Raw genomic sequence first — 22,028 nt, 5'->3', positions numbered from 1 at the left:
TAATTAAAACATATTTCTCAGAAATTTGTAAATGACGTGCCTACAATTATTTGTAGGATTTTAAATCGGCTCTGACTTCAAAAAGGTTTGAGAACCACCGAGCCAGATACGGGCCAACAGTGAAGCTGCAAGCTGGCAAACACATTCTTAAGCCAAACAGGAAACGGACTCGGGGTATCATTCTCAGAGAAGCCACTAATGCAACTAGAAGAGAGCGAGAGTGGGGCAGGCGGTAAGCATTACCTTGTTCGACGGCTCCAGCAAGTCCCGGTACAGTCGCTGCTGAGACCCACTCCACGAGAACGACTGCGTTTGGTTAGTTGGGAAAACATTCACGGCAGGAGAGAGAGAGAACAACAGACACACAACAAAAACTATCAAAACCAGGAAACAAAGCCAGAAAAAAAAAAAAAGAGAAAACAGAATATTAATTAAGGATGAAATTGTCAACATCAATGCTGGATGTAAAATGGATTCACATCTGGTTAACAGAAAATTCAAGTACGCGGCATGAATAAGCATGTTTAATTACAGCCAAAAAGCTTTTATCTCTCCCTGTACAGAAATTAAATAAATTTTTGTTTTTAAGTGTATCAACTAAGCTATGATATGAAAAAAAAAAATTAATGTAGCAGTGTGTAAAATATGAAACTGTTTCATAATTTCAACTATGGATATGAAACTGTCCTATCATTAATAAAAACATTTAAGTGTGTAATAAAAGCTGGTGATTAGATTTATAGTCATCATTTAAGCAAACAGCTTTGATCACATGCATGCACATTCCTTGCAGGTATGCATTTTAGCATTTCCTCAGGATAAACCTTTCTGATTGTTTTTCCAGCATCGTAGCCTGACAAATAGAATGGACAAGAACAGAAAGACATGCAAGCCAAAAACCATACACACACAAAGGTGGCAGGAATAAACAGTTAACACCAGACATTGATTGCTAAACGCCTAGATAGTGAGTGCATTGTAGTGAGTGCAAGATTAGAATTTAAGCACAGTTCATGAATTTAAGCACAGTTCACACTCCACACAAAAATATTTTAATTGTTTTTGACATTAATTTTAGGCATAAATGATTCCGAAGATGTCTGAATAAATCACCTTAAATATCATTACATAGAAGTTGCGTAAACTAAGTTTAACATCCAACAAAAATAGTTAAGAATCTATACACTGCCTTTTTTTTTAGTAATATCAGAGAACAAAATCAATAAAAATATAACAATTGCTTGAAAATAGTTTTCAAAACAAAAAATTCAAGTTATTTTAAACCTTTAATGTGGGGCTATGAGGCCACATGCAGAAACAGATAGGTAAAATACAAGCAAAATTTGCAGGTTAATCAAATGGAGAAATACTTTCTTTTACATGAAATCATGACTGTGCAAGCCGGCTTAAGAATTATATATATTGACAGTAACGTACATTTTATAGGTGCGCAGGGAATACATTTATGTTTAAAAGGAATGAGTGCATAAAGTTTACTTGTTGAAACTTGGATCAGGAAGAAAATAATTGCAGAGGTAAATCTAAAAATTCACTATAACTCACTATGGCAAGATAACTGTATTGTAGTATTGAGAATTTAGAGTTTTGCATTAAAATATTAAGAAAGTCATTTAGAATTTTTGAAGTTGATTACATTGCAAACAATAATATGCATATCATGCTCTGGCTTGTAGGCAAAAGATGATTTCTTACAGGCTGCTTTAAATAGCTTCCACGATCTGTTCACAAAAACAAAAAAAAAAATCTTGGCACAAAAGTATTGCTAATTGTAGAATAATACTAGGTAGTTTTTTAGGCAGTGAATGACTACTAGCAGGTTGATTTTCAAATATATTAGCACTAGCTGATTTATTTATGATACTATTATTTATAAATTATGACTAAGGATGAAAAACATGCTACAAAAAAAAAAGTAGTTTGTTTACACTGAAACAATATAAATATTTTCAGGGTGGCTACTGTACTACTGTGCACCTAACTTGTGCTCACAATACGTAAGTCACTATTCTATATATCGCTAATACATAATAAGCAGAGAGCACAAACTAAACTTGCATCACAAAGGGAACAACACAACAAACATGGCATGAACAGCAGCCAACTACTTTGCTAGTGAACTCACATCCGAGGGCCGCCTGAATGAGTCGAAAGAGCGCTCCGAGCACACACTGGATGTCTCGCTGTCGTCTGAGTGGTCGTCAAATGGCCGAAACCCTTTGCGGCCGCTGTTGGACAGCCGAGAGAAGTCACCACTGTCCATCGTGTCGAAATTCTGGTAACAAACACATGTACCTAAATATGTACAGTAAAACCTCTACATGGATGCACGTAACACACACGTCATAACTGTGGGTACATTTGCAGGACATGTGGAGAATGAAGAAATATCAATGAAAATCTGTTTATCGCTACAGTGTAAGTTGATACGCTGGAACGACATACAAGCAACGTACACAACTAACAACACGTATGGTGTGTAGTGTTCCGTAAACAAGATCACTTATTAAGCATTACAAAAAACAGGGATCCAGAGTAGTTCATTGAACATGGTAACAGCTTTATCCATAAAGAGTACCACTTTGTATAGTGAACCTTTTAACATACTGTTAGCTATGCCCCAGGCAAAAACTGTTTAACATAAGGCATATTCACTTTTATACAACACTTTTCTCATCATTCAGATAATTTTTTTTTTAGTATCTAACAAATTTATATGATTAAGAGCAAAAATCTTCACTGCTTAAATAGAACAATGCTAAACTAGGGCAAAATTACTGGAGGTTGTTGAAGAAGCAATAATAAGTAATTACTGTGCTTTCGTACCGAATTTTTAATAATACATGTGTTTATACATGTTAATTTCTAAAGCTTATGTGCATCTCACATCCTTAAAGATTTTTCACTGCATATGTGATATAGCTGTATGCCATTAAGAAGTTAGGTACATCTCTAATATGAATGCTTAAGTTGTAATAGTTCCTTTCTTTTACAAACAAATTGCTACAGCAAATTTCTTGCACTTTCAGTGGCAAACATACATTCCGGAATATAAGAAAATGAATTTACTAGCGTCACTTTGACCTGTCGTTCATAAAGAAGTTTTACTGGAAAGGATATTACTTAACAAAACCATTTTAGCTCTTAAATACTCAACATGATGGTCTAACTTACACAAAATGCAAGACACTTACTTGCATGTACCTTTGGCATCTGGGAGACAATGAGAGTAAAATTAAGTCACCTGCATCAATCAGAAAGATATGTACCTCCGAAACAGAACGGCAAAGTTTTAACAGCTATCGTTACAGACAATCAAAACAAGTTTGGTTTTCGTTCTCCGATCATGATGAAAGTGCGGAACAGCAAAGAGGATGGCTCGGCAACATTCTCACCAGAGCGTCGGCCAACGCGGACTCAGCCTCCAGACTCTGCTGCAGTATCTTCTGGGCCATGACCGGGCGAGCGGCCGGCGGTGGTCGGTCCGGGGTCGTGATCCCGTGGACGGGCCGACTCCTGTCGACAAAACATAATGACTTCTGTGGCCAGGACTTTTTTTTTTTTTTTTGCTGAGTGGAAGGTCTGGGGCAAAAAAAATAATTTCTGAGGCCCCTTCAGTACTGTTGGCTAATAATATTAACTTCACACCATCATATAGTCTCTATTCTGGGACGTTTGGTACCACGGTAGGATAAGTGATTTTACTGGATTATCAAATACCAAAATTGAGGAGTTCTAGGTATTTAAATACAATTCTATGATGCGTGCTGATGTGAAGCATACTACAAACCTTTGAAACTTTTCAGAGGTAGAAAAGAACTATCCATTAATCAGATAGCTTTTAGTCCTCGGAGCAATTTCACCCTAAAATGTCTTAAATGAATCACCATGACAATTTCTATTTAGTTACCAAAAATTACTCCAATGTTTTAGCACCATATAAAATGGCCTTAATTCTCACCAGAACAAAACGTTCTTGGGAAAAAATAGTATATTACCATATCGGCTCATCTTTCCCATTAAAGGTTCTTACCTTAAGGAGATATTTAGGAGCCCTTTAAGAATTTTAATGACTTTGGACAAACATGAATATTAAATAAATTTAGTTTTTTTCACATACTTTTCACCACTAATTTGCTATGAATCATTTAGACACACATTCATACATTCATACATACATACATACATACATACATACATACATACATACATACATACATACATACATACATATAAATCCTAATATTAAAATAAATCCTTTGCTTCTCCACTGACAAGAGAAACACATGGACAAATAATAGTTTTTAGGGTCTACACATTAAACCCAGTGAAACATTCTTGCTGCCGGCAGAGTTCAAAATAAAATAATTTAAAAAAGTTTCAAACAACACAATTTGACTGTAATGAAACATTTATGCAGGAGGTTTTTACTGAGTAATAACAAAATCTAAGGACATTTAAGGCCACCCAAACAATAAATATCAAATGAAGGACGTTTCAAGTCAAATGGATGAACGAAACCTGGCAAATGGGTTTTGTTTTGCCCTGCTAAGCCTCCATAAATGCACCTACGGTTAGATCTTTGAATATATATACTGTATGGAAGTCGCGAGTGGACAGGATTTACTCTACGTTTTTCAGGAGCGTATGATGAGCAGCTCGGGAACTTCACCGCTGCAGTGCGCTGCCGTAACGCCCTGTATCGTCTTAGGTTGTTACTTGCACGTCAGAGCGCAGCACTGTCGCCCGCTGTCATTCCCCCGCAACCCCCCACCATCCATCCTTCACTGCAGCTCGAGGTCGTTCAGCGGGAGGGAGGGGGAAGGGGTGTTCGAAGAGTTCGACACTTGTCCGCCAGGGACCACCGCAAGTCGGTGCCCTGGAGATGGTGGCAATCACGGCGGTGAATTAACCAACTGCCTCAAAACCGTGTTAGAAATTTTAACCTGAGCTGGCGGCTTCTATACAGTATGTATATTCAAAGGTTAGATAGAGTTTGAACGTGGCACGGTCGCGTACAGAGGTTTACAGGGGATTGAGTCGCGTTGAGGTGTCACCGAGGACCCTGACCTGAGCTTGGAGCCGAAGGAGCGGTCGTGCAGGCCCCCGAAGCGGCTGGGGCTGGGCTCGCGGCTCGTCTCCCGGGAGGCGCCGGTGGAGCGCGGGATGCCCGACAGCCGGCGGGGGCGCCCGGCCGTCGCGGGGGAGGCGGCCTCCGCTGCGGGCTCGCGGCTCGCGTACGTGGCGTAGCTGAGGCGCGACGACGGCGACCCCGACCGGCTGCTGGCTGCTCGGGGGACACAGCGCCAGTCATCGTCACCCGCATGCCGGTCTAGTTGTACACTTACAATGTTCCTTACTTCGAACAAATGCCATTACTGGTTACAATCAGAGGCGCAACAACTAAATTTCCAAAGGGAGGGGGGGGGGGGGGGGGGTCCGGGGGTCTCTCCCCCGGGAAAATTTGTATTTCAAGGTGGAAAATGGTGCTATTTAAGCAGTTTTACTATCTAAAAATTGATAACACAGCACTTTCTTTGCCCCCGTTTGCCCCCACTTCAAGGTTTCAAGGTTGTTGCGCCCCTGGTTACAATGTATGTCATAGAGAAACCACAATGACAGACAAAAATAGGATGAATATGCATAAACACAGGAAACAAAATCAAAATCAGCCGATGTTGAAAATTGAATTCACAGACTGCAAAGAGAATTAGATGGAAGTAGGGCCTGGAATTATTCGCGATCGCGAATTTTGCGAAAATTCGCGCGAATTTCGCATGAAAACGCGAAAAGTAAGTACATTCGCGAAAACCACAACATTTCTATATTACACTGCAAATATATCCCCGAAAAGTACCATTACAGTAGAATCCCGCCGATGCGAGCCCCCTCTGATGCGTCCATTCCGTTTATATGACTGTTTTTTGAGAAAACATGAAAAATTTGAGCAGAGAAAGTCGAAAATTTGAGTAAAATCGGCTGAAAAACAAGTCTGTTACACTTTGTTGGGCTCTATGTGTTCACGTTTAAATTGGCGAGACCTGTACTTTAAGCAGGCAGACATACAAAAGACGTCTAAAAATAGATACCACCCCTCTAGACTGGCCACGTGGCAGTGTCTAGACGAGCTCGGCGCCTCCACTATCGCACGAAAAGCCGTCTCAGCTGTCATGTTATCTTACCCGCCCGGCGGCTTGACGTCATACGTGACGTGACGCGACGCGACGCTTACCTCTCCCATCCCCTGCTAATTCTTCAAGGCTCATCCCTCCCAGAGCCACAAACCATGTAAAAACAATCCCCCCCCCCCTCCTTATCCAACTAACATTTCAACACATTCCCTCCCTTATTTCAACCTTCTGCGTGAGAAACTGTCAGCGTGTTTTTTTTTCTCTTTTTTTTTATGCTGCGAAGGGACGTGGAAAAGATAATTGCTTGAGCTGTCAAAATAAACATCGCTGACGGCAAGGGCAGGAGCGCATCCTGTCGGTCTGTCGCTGTGATTATCTACTCCAAAAACATGTCACAGCATTTCAGGATAGCATTGTTCTTATTTCTTTCGTTTATAGCCGAATGTTTTCTAATTGATCCACACAAGGTTAAAGTATCCTTTAACCCAAGTCTTGTGTTTCAGCATAATTACCTTATTTTTACATAAGCCGTGTTCGTGTATGGTTTTGATGCTCAAAATTGATCTGGGGTATAGTTCACACTAAGTTTCTTCTCATTTGTGCGCTGGGGTTTGTTCAAGTGGCAACCCCGTGTTCCTCCACTCCATTAAATACGAGCATATCAGTATCAGAAACATGGGTTTTATTGTACTGACAATAGCACAGTGATGTGCAAATTTTGCAACTGTAAAGTTTCATGGGATAGAAAAGATTTCATTGACAAACACCTAAAGTCGGCTAAGCATGTGGCATTGGCAGCAAAAAAAAAAGAAAATTTGTAGTTGCAAAATCTATAGCAACGTGTCTGTTTTGTGTAACTGTTTTGGATTTAATTGGCTGTTATTATGCATATTAGCCTATTCCTAGTATACATGGATTGTTTATTAAATATGTAAACTATTATATTCAATAACTGCACAATTTAGTCAACATTTAAAATACCGGTAAAATTTCCATTGCATAATGAAAATACCGACTTTAAACCACCGCTTTTCTAATTTGAAAGTACCGCTTTTTGCATACTGAAAACACCGAAATTTTCCAGGCCCTAGATGGAAGGGATAAGGAAAAAAAAAAAAACACAGCAAAGACGAACACAGTAGGCTAAAAATGACAAGACCATTGCAACAAGAACAACAAATAAGACAAAAATCAGATTTGGACAACACAGGAAAAAAAATCCAATGATACTAAACAGATGTTTGTCGTGTTTCATCCAAGGTTGGATTTAATGTTTTTGTTGCAACTCTCTCATTGTCGTCAGCCCACCATGTTTGTCATAGCTGCGATATTTTTTTCCTGAATAATTCCTTCCATGGCAGTATTTCTTGATTCTTTTCATTCAATTTTTGACATTGGCTGATTTTGGCATGTGTTCTCTGTGTTTGCGTATTCATCTATTTTGTCCATCACAAAGGTTTGTACATTGTAACCAGCAATGGTACATGAAAAAAAAATTAAATCTATCTTCCCCATCACAAGAATAATTCCATGAACGTGTAGACTTATATATGCAAAAGTATGCAGAAGGGGTAGTCTACTCCTGCTTTACCTCATACAGACATACAGATAATGATTCTTTCTTATACCATCACCTCTCATCATCTCTAATGACTACTATGTGGATGAGAAGTTAAGGCCCCCACCTACCCGGGCACACATACAGTGTGCAGAGCTTCAGAAGAAACACCACATGTAATTTGAAAACTGCTCTAGACATTCGAATGGAGTCTGTTCACAAAAAAACATTCAAGAATACTCTGCGGGCAGACGAGTATTTGTTTCCTGATTTCGATTTTAAACTGTATTTTTATAAGTGTGAAAATGACTAAAATGTGTGTTAACATAATAATTTTTACGCATGAAACTTTCGGCACAGATTTTTGACAGCATTCAAGGGACTTGACTTGCATTACACTTGTATTTTTATTTCTCCGCCATGTAATGTTATAGTTACCACTCATATTTCATAGTTGCCCTATGCACGACAAAAACTGTGCGCTAGTCCACAGCTTTGTGCTTAGAGGGGATACTGTGCTAGAAGCACCAGTGAGCATCACACTTGTTCCGCCTCACCAACACAAATACACCCATGACTAAGCAAGCCCCTTAAGCCACAATTCATTCATTCTCAAATACACGCAACCACGTCTCGACAAGAAGCTGTTACTATGTCACATTAGATCCTATTCCCATTGTTACATTACGTACACATGGTTCATTTAAAAATAACTCTTTGTAAGTACAACACTATGATGTAAATTTCTCAACGAGATATATTTTTTTAAATTCTCTTTTATACTTTTAAAAGGTTAAATCATGATTATATGTTAATAAACCAAATAAAAATTATTTGAACTTATCACACGGAGAAACTAACTGGAAACTTCTAAAAAAATAATTTTACAGTAGATCAATATTTTTTTTACGCATTTTGTATTACACTATTGTAAAGATTCTTAACACTACGTGTGCACAAAAAATTATTTTTATTAATTAAGACTTAAATTTTGTCAACACAATGATGTCATCAGAGACGATAAAAGCACTACAACACTAACACTGAGAAGTTATGAAAGTAAACTGCCATAATCTATATTAAGGGACCACTCTAGCATTTGATAGAAAAAAAAAAAAAGGGGGGGGGGGGGGGGAAATAACTACATTAGGTTGACTGAACCAAAATTTCAGTCTGGTGAGTTATCACTGTACCACCACTGTCAGTTCTAAAGCTAACATTACAAGACGTTGGGGCCTGAAATCACCGGAGCTACCATGCTGTACTGGCCAGACACCTCATCTACAACTAACGCAACCCGGAGTTTAATATCTGGCATGGTAAAACTCAAAATTTGTTTGAAACATTGTGTTTGTGACTGTTGGCCACTGAATTCCACTTGGGCCTCACCCCAGCCAAGGCATTCAATCACTGTTACCAGTAATCATGGGCGTAAATCCCGGATGAGGCTCCCCTGGAATGAAATAGCCCCTCACTGTGAAGTAGAAAATGATAAACGTAATTCCCCGGAATTCTATAGATTTTCGCCCTGCTTGTAGGGTGACCTCTTGAATAATACAGGTATGATGTGTACCTTAGCCTGTTAAGCTGTCAAGGATACATTCAAAACAAAATCTAATGAGAAAAAAATCAAGCATTCCTATAAAAGTTATAAAAGTTTCATCTGCACACTATTCTTTCTACTGTAAAATAAAAAAGAATATTATTTTAGCACAAAACTATTAACACTGTAATACCAGAATGTAACTACATTAAAGGCTCTTTAGCCCGACACTTTTAGAACCATGGCCATCCCGGACTGACAATTTTGCCAGATTATTCAACGTCAATAATATTTGAACAGGAACACAAAATAAAAATAATATTCATTACGACAATATTTAAAACAAGTCGTAACACACTGCTCTATGGCAAAAAAAAATTACACTAGTATTAAAGCCTGCCTACAACAGCCTGAACCTGCGGGCGATCCGTGTCCTTAACCTAAAGTGAATGACATCACGTCACACCGGAAAACTGCAGTGTCTACAATTGTGATGTTCGAATCTACTGATTTCTAAAGTAGTCACCAGAGCACAGTAAATATAAAGCACCTAAATTAGTGTTTTGCAACTGTTTTTGTTTATTGTTTTCACAAATTGCAAATGCGTACGCAGTTAAGTTTTAGATAGTTATTTTAATTGAAAAAGTTGAGCATATTTTTGAAATGGGTACCGGAAACTACAAATATCACACTTTTTTCTTCTAGGACACAGATTGGGACAAAAAGGTAAAAGTTTACCAATGTATTCGGACCACGAAAATTTGGGCAACTTGTCCACACCATCCATGATGTCGAAGGGTCACATGAACCAATCAGCGATCAGTGTCAGTCAGACACAATTTGAGACATTGCTATTGTAGATGGGGCTTTACTAATTGAACAAGTCTCGGTCAAGGTCAACTAACGCCCTAATCCAAACAAAAAAATCTGAACCCGAGCGGCTTGATTGGAGCCAAATTACAGAACACGCTGTAATGAAGAATCCCGGATTATCTTGCCCTTTAAGAAATGGACTTTTCCATATGTTATCCCAAAGCCAATGTTTAATTCCGGGACTAAGGAATCTGTAGCTCTCTGCAACAGAAAATAACTAAAAAAAATAATTGCCTCTAAGCTACTTCAAACAATGCAAATATCAACACACAACCTTATTCAATGTTAAACAGTACTGCAGACGGCCTCAAGGTGTCCACACAAATTTGCAGAAACATTTCCCAGACTTTTCCATGACTTTCCATAACAAACACTACAAATTTCCCACCACAATTTTTTTTCAAAATAATTTACCTATTTTGCAATTTTCTGAAATAGATGAAGACATTCCCGGCTCTCCCCTCCCTATAGCCGTACTAGTCCAAAAAAAAACATTGCATACGTCATTTTTACATTGCGTATGGAAAAAAAATGTGTTCTAAGCCTGGCTGACGGCACATCACTGAGGAATTCACATGACTTTCCCAGTTTTTTTTAAGTAAATTCCTCGACGTTCGCCAGAATGTGGACACCCTGGGTCTAGTCGGAATGGCAGCCCTGCTGCGTCGCCACACGACGTCGCCAGTCTGGCCATTCACAAGCAGGCCACAACATGCACAGCACGCACGCGGTTAGCACGTGCAAGGAGGGAGGAAGGGACGGACGGACGGGAGGGACGAGAAGAGAAGAAAGCCGGGACAACTCACGCTGGGACTGAGACACGCCCGACACCCGGCTCCTGGCACGGCCGGCGCGCTCGGGTGACGTGATGGCGCTCATCGTCATCGCCCCCACCGTGTCCACTTTCCTGGGCCGTGCTGTCGCAACAACAACCCTTCGCTCTTCACACGCCTACAAACTATCGATGGTACACAGGACGTCCACAATTACCTGGCCAGCCAATTTACGGCGTTTTCACGACCTTTCGACAAAATTTTCTTACAGTGTCTTTTTAAACATAATAAGCAAAACCAAACACAATATGAAAAAAGATGTAATATTTGCAGAAACATACATATTTTATTAGTTAGAAAGCAAAAATATTTTCGGAATGATTTCCACAAGATTCAAGTTAACCTTCTATCTACATCTAAGGGAGATTAGGCCCTGCCATGTTGGATTTTTTTCTATTTTTTTTTTGCTATAATTCTAAATTTTAATTACTTATCCATATTTTTGGCATGTCAAAGCATAAATTGTATCTCCCAGACCTATACCTTGTTGCAACCACAAATTTACTAACAGGCTTTAGTCTTCAAGTGCCACGAGGAAATGACTTATTATTTCACACGGGCAACTAGCAACTATCACGATAACCTCACCAGTTCAAAAGTACTGACTTCAACAAGTAGCCAAAATTAAGTCCTATGCCGTGTCAACCCAAAAGATTTATTTACCCCAGAAGCTTTATTACAAGTGGTATAAAAATATTTGAAATTGCAAAATGGTGAGACCTAATCCCCTTAATGTGCAACTATAAACTGAAGTGAGGTGTCAAAAAAATTGAATGCAAGTTAATAAGAGGCCGCTGGAAATCAAAGTTTCGTGACTGCCAGCAACATTACTATTAATTTCAACATTATTTTAAGGTTTTCATAGACACCATGAAAGATACAGACTAATCTGCTGCACATGGCCCCAAAGTTGGCTTATGATTTGCCAAATGAATGTTCAGTATCTTCTGGGGGAAAAAAAGGCAGTCATTTGCTTACAAATGGTACCTAAAAAGATGCTGTCCACGTTTTAATGCATTTTTCACTAACATTCAAACACTTTGATGCAGGAACACTTCCTGCATTAAAACTTCAACTACTGCAGATTTTATATCCCTGACAAAGTATAAGTTGCAATTTTATATATGATTTTTTTATTTATTTATTTTCTTTCAAAGTTATATTGGCAATGTTCAATGTTCGGGCTACTAATTTACTTCACTGTGCATCTCGCAAGCCAGCTATTTCCAGCATTAGTCCATGGACACCACCATGCATCGACCACATTACACATCTGCAGAAACACATAAAATTCAACAAATATGAAGGAAATATGCTAGTTAAATATTAAGAGATGGTTATTTTTTCTTCAGTTTTTCAATACATTAAAATTGAGTTGCAGTCAAGAAAGCAAAGTCAAAATGTGTTATGTTTGCTATCTATCCTAGTGGAAACTTTTAATATGGTTTAGGTAAATGTAAAAAATCTTTACTGTCGAATATCACAGCCTAATACAGATGACAAATGTATTGATGGTCTACACAACTAAGAATTGGCATGTTACTTTATTACAGTTGGTAAAATAATTTTTTTTTAAATATTGTGCTAACAGTATTCATTTAGTTTTGAATTTTAATGTAGAGCTGGGAATATTCTGTGAAGTTGTTACGTTATGAAAGATGCTAATTTGAAACAAAACAAAGAAAAACTAATCTTGATGAAAGAGTAAAATAAAGATTTTTACGTAAAACAAGATTTTTTCTTATTAAAAATTACATTAGGGTAAAAACTAGATGATCCTACATTAAACATTGTAATTATATGATATGCAAAATAGTATGCATTGATGAAAACATTGAAAATGCAACAGGAGTCAAAATATCAAATCTCAAATATTTGAATTGCCAAACATCCACTCACTAGCTGATCCAGATAATTGAAGTTTAATGACAGAAAAAAATGTAAAAACTTTAGTTTAATTAAATTTAATGTTACAGTCTACGCTGCACGTATAATAAAACCAGTACTTTGTGATAAACTTAGATGCTACATACAGCGTATAACTATTTGAAAAAGAGAAACCAGAGGTTGATGTGAAGGCCTCTTGTACACATTACCTCTTTAAATACAGTATGTTCATAAAAGAATGTCCCAGTTATCAAATTTAATAGTATTAACTGTAATCGAGTAGAGTTTGGTTCAAGGTTACAATTAAAGAGTAACTCAAACAGTTTTAATTAAGAGCAAGCGAGAGTACTGCTTTATTGTTTTCTCGAAGCATCACCTAAGTTGAAAGAAATGGTCTTTCTCCAAATTAGTAGAGGGTGAAATTGTAAACTTTATTTGGCAACAGGATGGAGCATCTCCCCATTGGAATCTTTTGTGAGTGATTGAACGTCAAAATCCTTGACTGTTGTGTTTGGTCGTAATGGTTGAGACGACCGAGCTCTTTTTCGATGGCCTCCACATTCACCTGACATAACGCCATGCGATATTTGTCCTCTGGGGCTTTATAATATGATTTTACAGAGTTGAGATACAGAATTGAAGAGACTACAATTACTTCATGACGTGTTAACCAAAGTGTGGGAAGAATTGGACTTCAGGTTGGATGTGTGCCGTATAACTCAAGGTGCACATACTGAACATTTGTAAGAAAAACTAAATTAGTGTACCTTCAATTTGATGTATGATTTGCTGTAAATAGTCTAAAATAAACTTTTATAATAGATGTACTATTGAAACTGGGACTTTCTTGACAGCATATATTAGGAAGGCTGAATAACCCTGATGCTTACCAACTACTGAAATAATACAAATGAAATACCTACATTATAATGACCGAGTCTGCTTATGCACTTAACCAATATGATGTCACCTTTGCTTTCTAAAATGACTGGAAAATTACTGGAATTTTTAGTGTTATTTAAAATTATGCACACAACACACCATAAAAAACAAAATTTCAAATAATATTATAGGGAAAAACACTAATATTATTATTCAGTAACAATACTGTACAAACCTCATTTCTTCGTAGTAGTAAATTTTTATTAGTGACATACATTTTTAAATATAAAGTGAATGCACTGCACCAATGTTAGCAACAAAATAAAATTTTACATGCTTTGTAAACTGGTTAGTTATAATATTATTAACACTAATACCATAAAACATTATCCAGAGTAAAATAAAACATGATATTATGTATATATTTATTTAATGAATTTTATTTTGAAATACCTTTTAATTTGTAATCATAATACAAACAAAAGACTTTGACCTTTATAAATTGGTTAGTTTGGAGTAAACTTCAGCACACCTTAATACATGGATTTTTTTCTGTTACATGTTGTATACAGTTGGAAAATTATGAACTACAGTATTAAGGGTTAAAATAAAGTACTTAAATTAAAATCACTGCCAAATCTACAAAGAGTGATGTTATTAGTAAGTGATAGTACTTATTATCACACATAATTAGTTTTAGCATTCCTATATTTACAGTTAAATGCATAAAAATACTGATTTGGACATTATTACAATTAGGAAACTTGAAATACACACTTACCAGCCCCATGATCATCTCCTATGGTAAGCAAAGCGTGGAACAGACCAAATTAGTTGAGTAGAGCAAAACGGTAGCAGTACCACAAACTTGCAAGCATCACTAACAACACCCCAGCAAAGTGCTCGATGAAAGGGATGAATGTAGGGAAAGGACTGGGATTCTCCACACGGTCACAAGACAACTCATTACACAAACACAAAGAACATGCTTAAGATCACGAATCACCAGCAAACAACTCTCGACAGTTAAAATAAAGAAGGAGCTGGTAGACCTCTCCATACTGTGATGTCTCCACACAAGTGTTGCCCCAACTATTCACAATGTGTGTTGCATTCTGGCAAGCACTGTCCAAAACCCATCAAGTTGTCTCAATCCTAAAACTAAAAAAATCTGTACAAAAATTTAGAGCATATAAAATTTTTAAGTCAGTGTTTTTATAAAATAATTAATTTAACAGTGTAATGGATAGGGTAAATATTAAGACCCAAAAAAATAAAATAAATATAAAATGAATTTCAAAAAAAAATTTAGAGACAAATGTTTTAAATTTAAATATAGCATTTAACATTTTTATAAATCTGCAGTTTCGTTTTATCTATTTTACGTTGAACAAAATATGTTTTTGTTAGACTACTAAATTTAAATTTTTTGTCGTGCTTTTGTATACTTTTTTTTTTAATTACACATTGTTTCTTTGCAACAAATTTTTTTTTTTACAAAAAACTTAACGTCAACCAAAATGCTTTTTCATGCTTAAAAGTCACACCCTTACATCATAAACTTGATATTAGCATAAAATGTGCTACAATTATAGGATAAATCATGGTATGATCAGAAATGCTTCAGGACGATAAGAACCTTATATGTGTAGAGGGCTCGTATCATTCTCGCATCTCCTCAGACAGTGATGTCGTGGAACAAAAGCACATAAAGAATCCAACCAATGTGTAGTGATGATGTGTGGGTGGCCACACAAAACTTTGTAAATGATTTTGAAGGAAATTATAAAGTTTTACAGATACTATCATGGTGTTTATTATAACAAAAAAAAAATTTGTCCAACAGGATTATGTTTTACAACAAAATACCACTGACACTAGTTTCTTAAGTCAATAAAACCATATTCCTCTGTCTTTTAACCATTCCTCCACCATTACTTTCTTCCTATTTAAATCCCTGTTCTCTACCCCTCTTCTACTTCTTGTTCTCATCTCTTCTTTGGCACACCTAGAAGTCTTCTACCTATGAACATAGGTCTGACATTCTTCTGAAAAACTTTCCATTCACGCCCATAACCATTTATTCTATCTAGCATATTTCATAATTCCAATTACGCACTTGGAAGTTTAATCATCCAACAATCTTATTCCATTTTATACCGCTTTGGAAATTTAACTATATACATAATGATTTAAACATTGTTATTTTTTAATGTAGTCTTTCGTAGCTTTCCAATAATTATTTTATATCGGATATCTTTCAACCTTCAGCTCCACTACCGGTAATCACAATGCTGAAGTCAGTCTGCGTTTTCATCCCTTCAGACCATCTAAAAACAAACCATTTAAAAACTTTCCTGGGCAGTGAATTTTTATTAGTGAAGTCATTCATCACACCAATGTCTAGCAAAACATATTGTGTTACTAATTAATTGTCCTTGAAAAATTACCTTTCCAAATTGTACGAGACTCTCGGTTATATGGGATAAATCAGTTAAGTCTTCTGTACTTTCATTTAGAATTAATCGTAAACCATTCTTTGCCATTTTCTTGTTACAGACAATAAGAAAGGCCTATTAAAATGTATTTCCCGGAACTTCATTGTCTCAGTTTGCTAACTATTTTAATATTTTAATCGATCTCAGTTCTAATAAAGGCGTTTTTTTTTTTTTTTTTTTTTTTTTTCCCCCCCCATTTGCCCATTGGTCCTTGACAGTTTGAGGTTGTTTGGTTCCAACTTACAGCCTATCTTTGTATTTGTTGCAATATTTCCCTTTTGTTCAACTACCACATGGCAATTAATGTCAACAATCACCTTCTAATGAATGTGTCTAGGAGGCATTTTGATTGTTTTCAAATGTCTTTTGTTCTGACAGCAGAAATTCATCACCCCTTAGCTTGACAGATCTACAATGGCTCCAGCACAGCCTCATTTTTCCAGCAGTTCTGAGATCCTCCTCTCCTGCGATACAGACAAAGACTTATAATTTAAATTTAACTATGATTTATCCTCAACTTAAAAAAAAAAAAAATATTACTTTTTCTTTCAAACAAACATTTTGCTTTTAAGAAAGTGGTTTTAACACACAAAAGGTTAACAATGCCGCTTGATTAAAAAAAATAAAATAAAAGTATTACAAATATGAAACACAGTTGTGTGTTGGCAAAGATTATATATTTAAAGTTTCGAAATCAAAGTTTATTACAATTCATAAACTTCAAACCTAAATAAAAATATCACCAAAATTAAAAACTTTACCGTAAACATATACATAGAGTAAGAAAATAGAATACCTGAACAAAACTAGTTTTAATGGCAATTTTATTCACACTTACAACATTGTATACAGAGTATAAAAAAAAATATCAGTTCAGATATAACAGATTTCAATTTTTATTTTTTTATACATTTTTTATACATTTATTATATATTAATAAAGCTAGTAAAAATCCTATTTATTTATAATAGGTTTAAAAAACCATGCCAATCACACACAATTACAGTATTACACACAGAGTTTGAAGACGTGACAACACAACGTGCCTGCAAGCCATCACTAGAGCCCAGCCCCGTGTGCAACTCGTTCAACAAGCAAGCAAACAAGCACGCACACTCTCTCTCTCGCCCCCTCAGAGGAACTTACGTAGCGAGGCCCCCGACCCGACCTTCTGGCGGGCCAAGGCGGCGTACTGAGCCCGCGCCTTGGCCCGCTGGGCGGCCTGCAGGTCGATGGCGCTGTTCGAACGCAGGGAGCTGCCCGGCGTGGCCGGGCCTCGCCGCGCCGAGGCGACGCCATCTGAACACAACCAGCCAGTCTCGCGAGACCGCCATGGCAGGTTCCCCAACAACTAGGCCTGTGCGAATACCAGTTTCCGCAGCTCCACTCGAATTAAAAAAAAAAAAAAAAAAAAAAAAAAAAAAAAAAAAAAAAAACCCACCACGCATCAAAATATTTTCAAAAACGAATATCACAGTTTTAATAATAAAGAGTAGAGAGAAAATTTCCTATCTCAGATTATCCTGCATTTTTATCTTTAAAAAGCTATTCTGCTGTTTAGCGTGTGTATATACAAGTTGACGTGTTTACATTAAGCAGTGTGGTTTGATTTTCCGATATCATTTAAACAACGTATTATGTATTCCTTTTTAAGAAGTGATCCTGCGTTTGCTATATACGCTTTATAATCACAATTTACTTTTTTTTTTTCGTGCTTTCGAGTTATTCTTATGATTTGCTCGCTTTGTAATAAATAAGCCACCAGGCCTTTTTTTTTTTTTTTTTTTAACTTGCTCGGTTGCAAATTTACAGTATATGTGATTTGACATATTTTTAAAGTGTGATTTTGTTTTGCTTTGTACACAAATAAGAATATTAACATAACTTTCATTTGTAATTAGTTTCCATTATGATTCTGTCTGAAATCTGATGCAATCTGTTGCGTAAGGAGATGAGAGAGAGAGAGAGATAAAGAGAGAGAAAGAGAGAAAGAGAGAAAGAGAGAAAGAGAAAGAAAGAGAAAATTTGGTAACTGTGAGAAAAAATGTCAGAGGTGTCAGGTGGCTGTTGTGCTATGCACACCTGTATTAGCTGGTAATTTTTAAGGTATTTTTGTGATTGGTTAACAGTCGTAGGTAACAGCCCAATTCAAGGATTGGGTGAACTCTGTCTTTGTTCTGAAGGACCGAGTGCTTCGGCTGTACAGTGAGTTTGTGTGCAACCACCGGACATAAGAGCGAACTGTCTTTTTAATTAGTAGTTATCCTTCGGTACCTGCGAACAGTCGACGTACGTATGTATTTTTTGAGCTGATGAAGAGGTTATGTGCAAAAAGGTTTATGTTACACATGTACTGTTTTTTGTAGTTGTAAGATGGCTGCCACAAGGACTGTGAATTTTTTTTCCAAGTATTAATAAAAATACATTAATATCAATCTGTGTCTGAGAGACATTATTTCAGTGACTAACTGAAAACAGTAAAAATTTTTTTGTTGTTGCTGGAACTTGTATAATTTTTGATGTCCAATTCATTTCTCCAAGTGTTAATGAGCTATGTATGTCCACGCCTAGGCCAACTATTTGCTAGCCGAGTGGTCTGTAATGCTATTCACCACACTTAGAATATAATTAAATATTCATTATTTCAAAGTGTTGGTTTTTGATACTGAAAAGAATTTTAATACTAAATATATTTTTTTAATATATTTGAAATTTTTAATATTCGCACAGACCTGAATTCCTAAAACTACAACACACACTAATAACTGAAAACACACATTAAAAAATAAAAGAGAAATCTGCAAATAAATACTACACTGAAAACAAGCCTTACAGAAAAACCAGTTCTAAAATAAAATATCCTTTAAAACCAAAACTTAAAAAAATATGCAAACCACATAAATACAATACCTCTAAAAGATAATGTGCAAAAACCAAATACAACGACAAATTTACAAAATAACAATTAAATTGCTCATTAGAAATGCAAATGATACAGCTGAAATATTCAAAAGTGAGTACATACTAAAAGAACACTGCACAATAAAATTACATTATCAACACTATGAGGATATTGTTTAGGTGCTTGAATACCATAAACAACAAACAAAGAGTGAAAAGCACTAGCTAAAAACAAATTATAAACATCAATTACAGGCATTGACCAGAGTACAACTACAGTGCATGACAAACAGTGTATGAACAGTGTGACCAGTGGATGGTGAGAGGTGAAGAGGAGTTGTGATGCTAACCTCAAACACAGACTTAACCAGAACACACATCTTAAAACATATGAGAGAAAACACACGAAACTACCCCACAATCAGATTCTTACACGTATCTCCCATTTTCCAGGAACTAGAAGAGCCATGCAAAATCTTTATTCACAAAAAAGAGTCAGTTCCAGACCTTATTAACTATGCCTGTGCTACGTACCATATTACCATACAGACTGTCCTAAAGTATAAACATTTAGGGAATTATTTATTTTTAGTCTTAAAAATTGTTAGCTGTTTGTAGGCATTTAAAGTATAAGGAATTAAATATAAAATGGAAAACAGCTACCACGTCACGTTAGGTTATTTCTTTTTATTTGTTGCCCCTCCCACACATAAAAGACCTTGAAGCGATGCAGTTTATTAATCGCTAGTGTCACAATTTTACTTCAGAAATAAAAACCTAACCTTCATAACAGCTTTATACAGATATGCAATAAAATCCCCATCATTTACTTTTAACGAAATTCTGCTCAATGAATAAAAGTATTAACATTTGACAGATAATTGATAGCAAAATAATGCTTACAGATTTAAATATTTAACACATATGTCAACATATTAAAATAGTAGTACTGCAAAGTCTTAATACAAAATTCATCATACTGTATGAAAATCTCAATTCAACTAAAATGTTATTCTGTATTGTACGAATGCAGAGATATTACATAACTTTCTTTATAAAACTGATAATGCAGTTAGTTTGTCATTGGGTCGGATTTTACACTAGAAATAGTTTCACATCATATTATTTTTTACACTGTAATAACATGAAATAATTAAATAGTATATTTAAGACTATCTAGTATACACACACCAACCCAAATTTTGTGTACAATCATAGGTAAATATATATCCATCTTCCAAACCCCTTCCTGCATACTGCAATTAATATTATAGGTTATTTTAATCTTTGTTACCATGTTTAAAGATCTATGTAACTGGCCCAGACCAGCAGAATTATTTCTTGCACTTGTATGTTGCATCATTGATTGGCCCACAGTACAGAGACCTCTGCACGATCAACAACCCTGCCACTGGAGAAGTGTTGGATTGCGAGAAACCTTGTCAAGATGCGCAAAGTTAGCAGCCCTGAGTACATCCTTCAAGTCAGTGGGACTAAGAATTTTTCAAGCCCTCTAATAGGTGTTTATGCTGAGGTTATGAAGCATTACCAAATCTGGTGAGACATATTGTGAGAAAATGTTGCTCTTGGTATTAGAGTCATTTGCAAGTTGAGAGAGTACTGTATTTAAGCTTTGTTATTCAGCAATACCACAGAAACAATACAGAAAGAGCAGAGAGAGAGGAAAACCACAGAAATTAGGGGGGGGGGGGGGAAAAATAGACAGCAAATACACAGGCACTTGTAGAGAAACACGAAGGGTGAGGAAATATTGGGGAAAAGGCTCTTGCATGAGATGGTATGAGGATGTTAGGGGATCGAAAATTAAATGTTGTAAAAAAAAATTGGTCAGCCAAATCACCAAGGGAGAAGATGAGGATAGCCAAGGAATAAAAAGGACAGAAACAAGAAATAGAAACAGGGTATGGAACAGAAAGGACAAAGTTGGAGAAATGGTGGAAACAAAAGAATTCACGTGCAGTTTAACAAGCCTGACCTATCTGCAGCCTGGACACAGACACAGATGACCAAGACCAAGTCAGAAAAAAATCTTGAAATAATCCCAAATTTAGGACAATATAGTATTAAAAATAATTAATTATAATAATAATAATAATTAACAATAATAGTAATCCTTGAAAATTGAGAAATATTTTAAATATTTTAGAAATAACCATAATAAATCTTGAATTTAAAGTTGTTTGTGTTGCGAGATGATGCAGAAATAGTTGCCAAACAAAAACAAACAAACAAACAAACAAAATTACTTAAAAGAAAAACATACTGAACTGTCTAATTTGAGGCAATTTCACTACAAAGAATAAGAACTATGCCACAAAACTATTTGGTGTCATGTTGATAAAATAATTGTAGAAGATTCTACACCATCAAACACCCACGCCTACTGACATTTATCTACATAAATTTTTTTTTCTGGATGCTGAATGCCACTCATTCTTTCCTTAGGGTGGACCGCAAGACTTAGCGAAGGACGACGCAATACAACTAAAGTCAGGTTCGTTCACGGCCAAACCACGGAGCGACCTACTCTAGCAGCTTCCAACATGAATGCAGCGTGGCTCGTGCCAAGGGAATAGAGAAACTAGCACACCCTCCAAGTTCCTTGCAATACCCGCCTCATCCAACCTCTCGATGCACACAATCCACGCAGAATAGTGAGCAGTGTAGCCAACATACAGGTGCCCGGACAGAGTTCACGATAAAAACAAAGCCAGTGTCTTAACTCATAACCGACAACATAAGAAAGACTGACCAATTATGGCACACAAGACTTGCAACATACTAATTACTGCACCAGACAGGAAAATTATCCAGATAAATGGGAGAGAAAAAGAGGATGTTCTAAGGAGCCGCAAAAAGAATGTCAAGAAATGTAGTAATGCT

The 22,028-nt window shown here is 36.4% G+C and overlaps 1 protein-coding gene across 5 annotated transcripts in view; it reads right to left on the bottom strand.

The window, feature by feature from the left end:
- LOC134528204 (CLIP-associating protein 1-B) overlaps nt 1–22,028 on the bottom strand; it is a 412,343-nt gene that overhangs the window by 39,668 nt on the left and 350,647 nt on the right. For all 5 annotated transcript variants that reach the window (XM_063361604.1, XM_063361603.1, XM_063361605.1 and 2 more), the window contains 6 exons: nt 17,370–17,522; nt 10,930–11,040; nt 5,089–5,305; nt 3,414–3,534; nt 2,144–2,293; nt 244–306 (listed from right to left, as the gene is read on the bottom strand). In XM_063361604.1, coding sequence (XP_063217674.1) covers nt 244–306; nt 2,144–2,293; nt 3,414–3,534; nt 5,089–5,305; nt 10,930–11,040; nt 17,370–17,522 — 815 coding nt within the window. The remainder of the gene's footprint in view (nt 1–243; nt 307–2,143; nt 2,294–3,413; nt 3,535–5,088; nt 5,306–10,929; nt 11,041–17,369; nt 17,523–22,028) is intronic.

Source organism: Bacillus rossius, chromosome 1 (genome assembly GCF_032445375.1).
Source record: "Bacillus rossius redtenbacheri isolate Brsri chromosome 1, Brsri_v3, whole genome shotgun sequence".
NCBI classification, from domain to species: domain Eukaryota; kingdom Metazoa; phylum Arthropoda; class Insecta; order Phasmatodea; family Bacillidae; genus Bacillus; species Bacillus rossius.
This window is presented reverse-complemented; position numbering and strand designations above follow the sequence as displayed.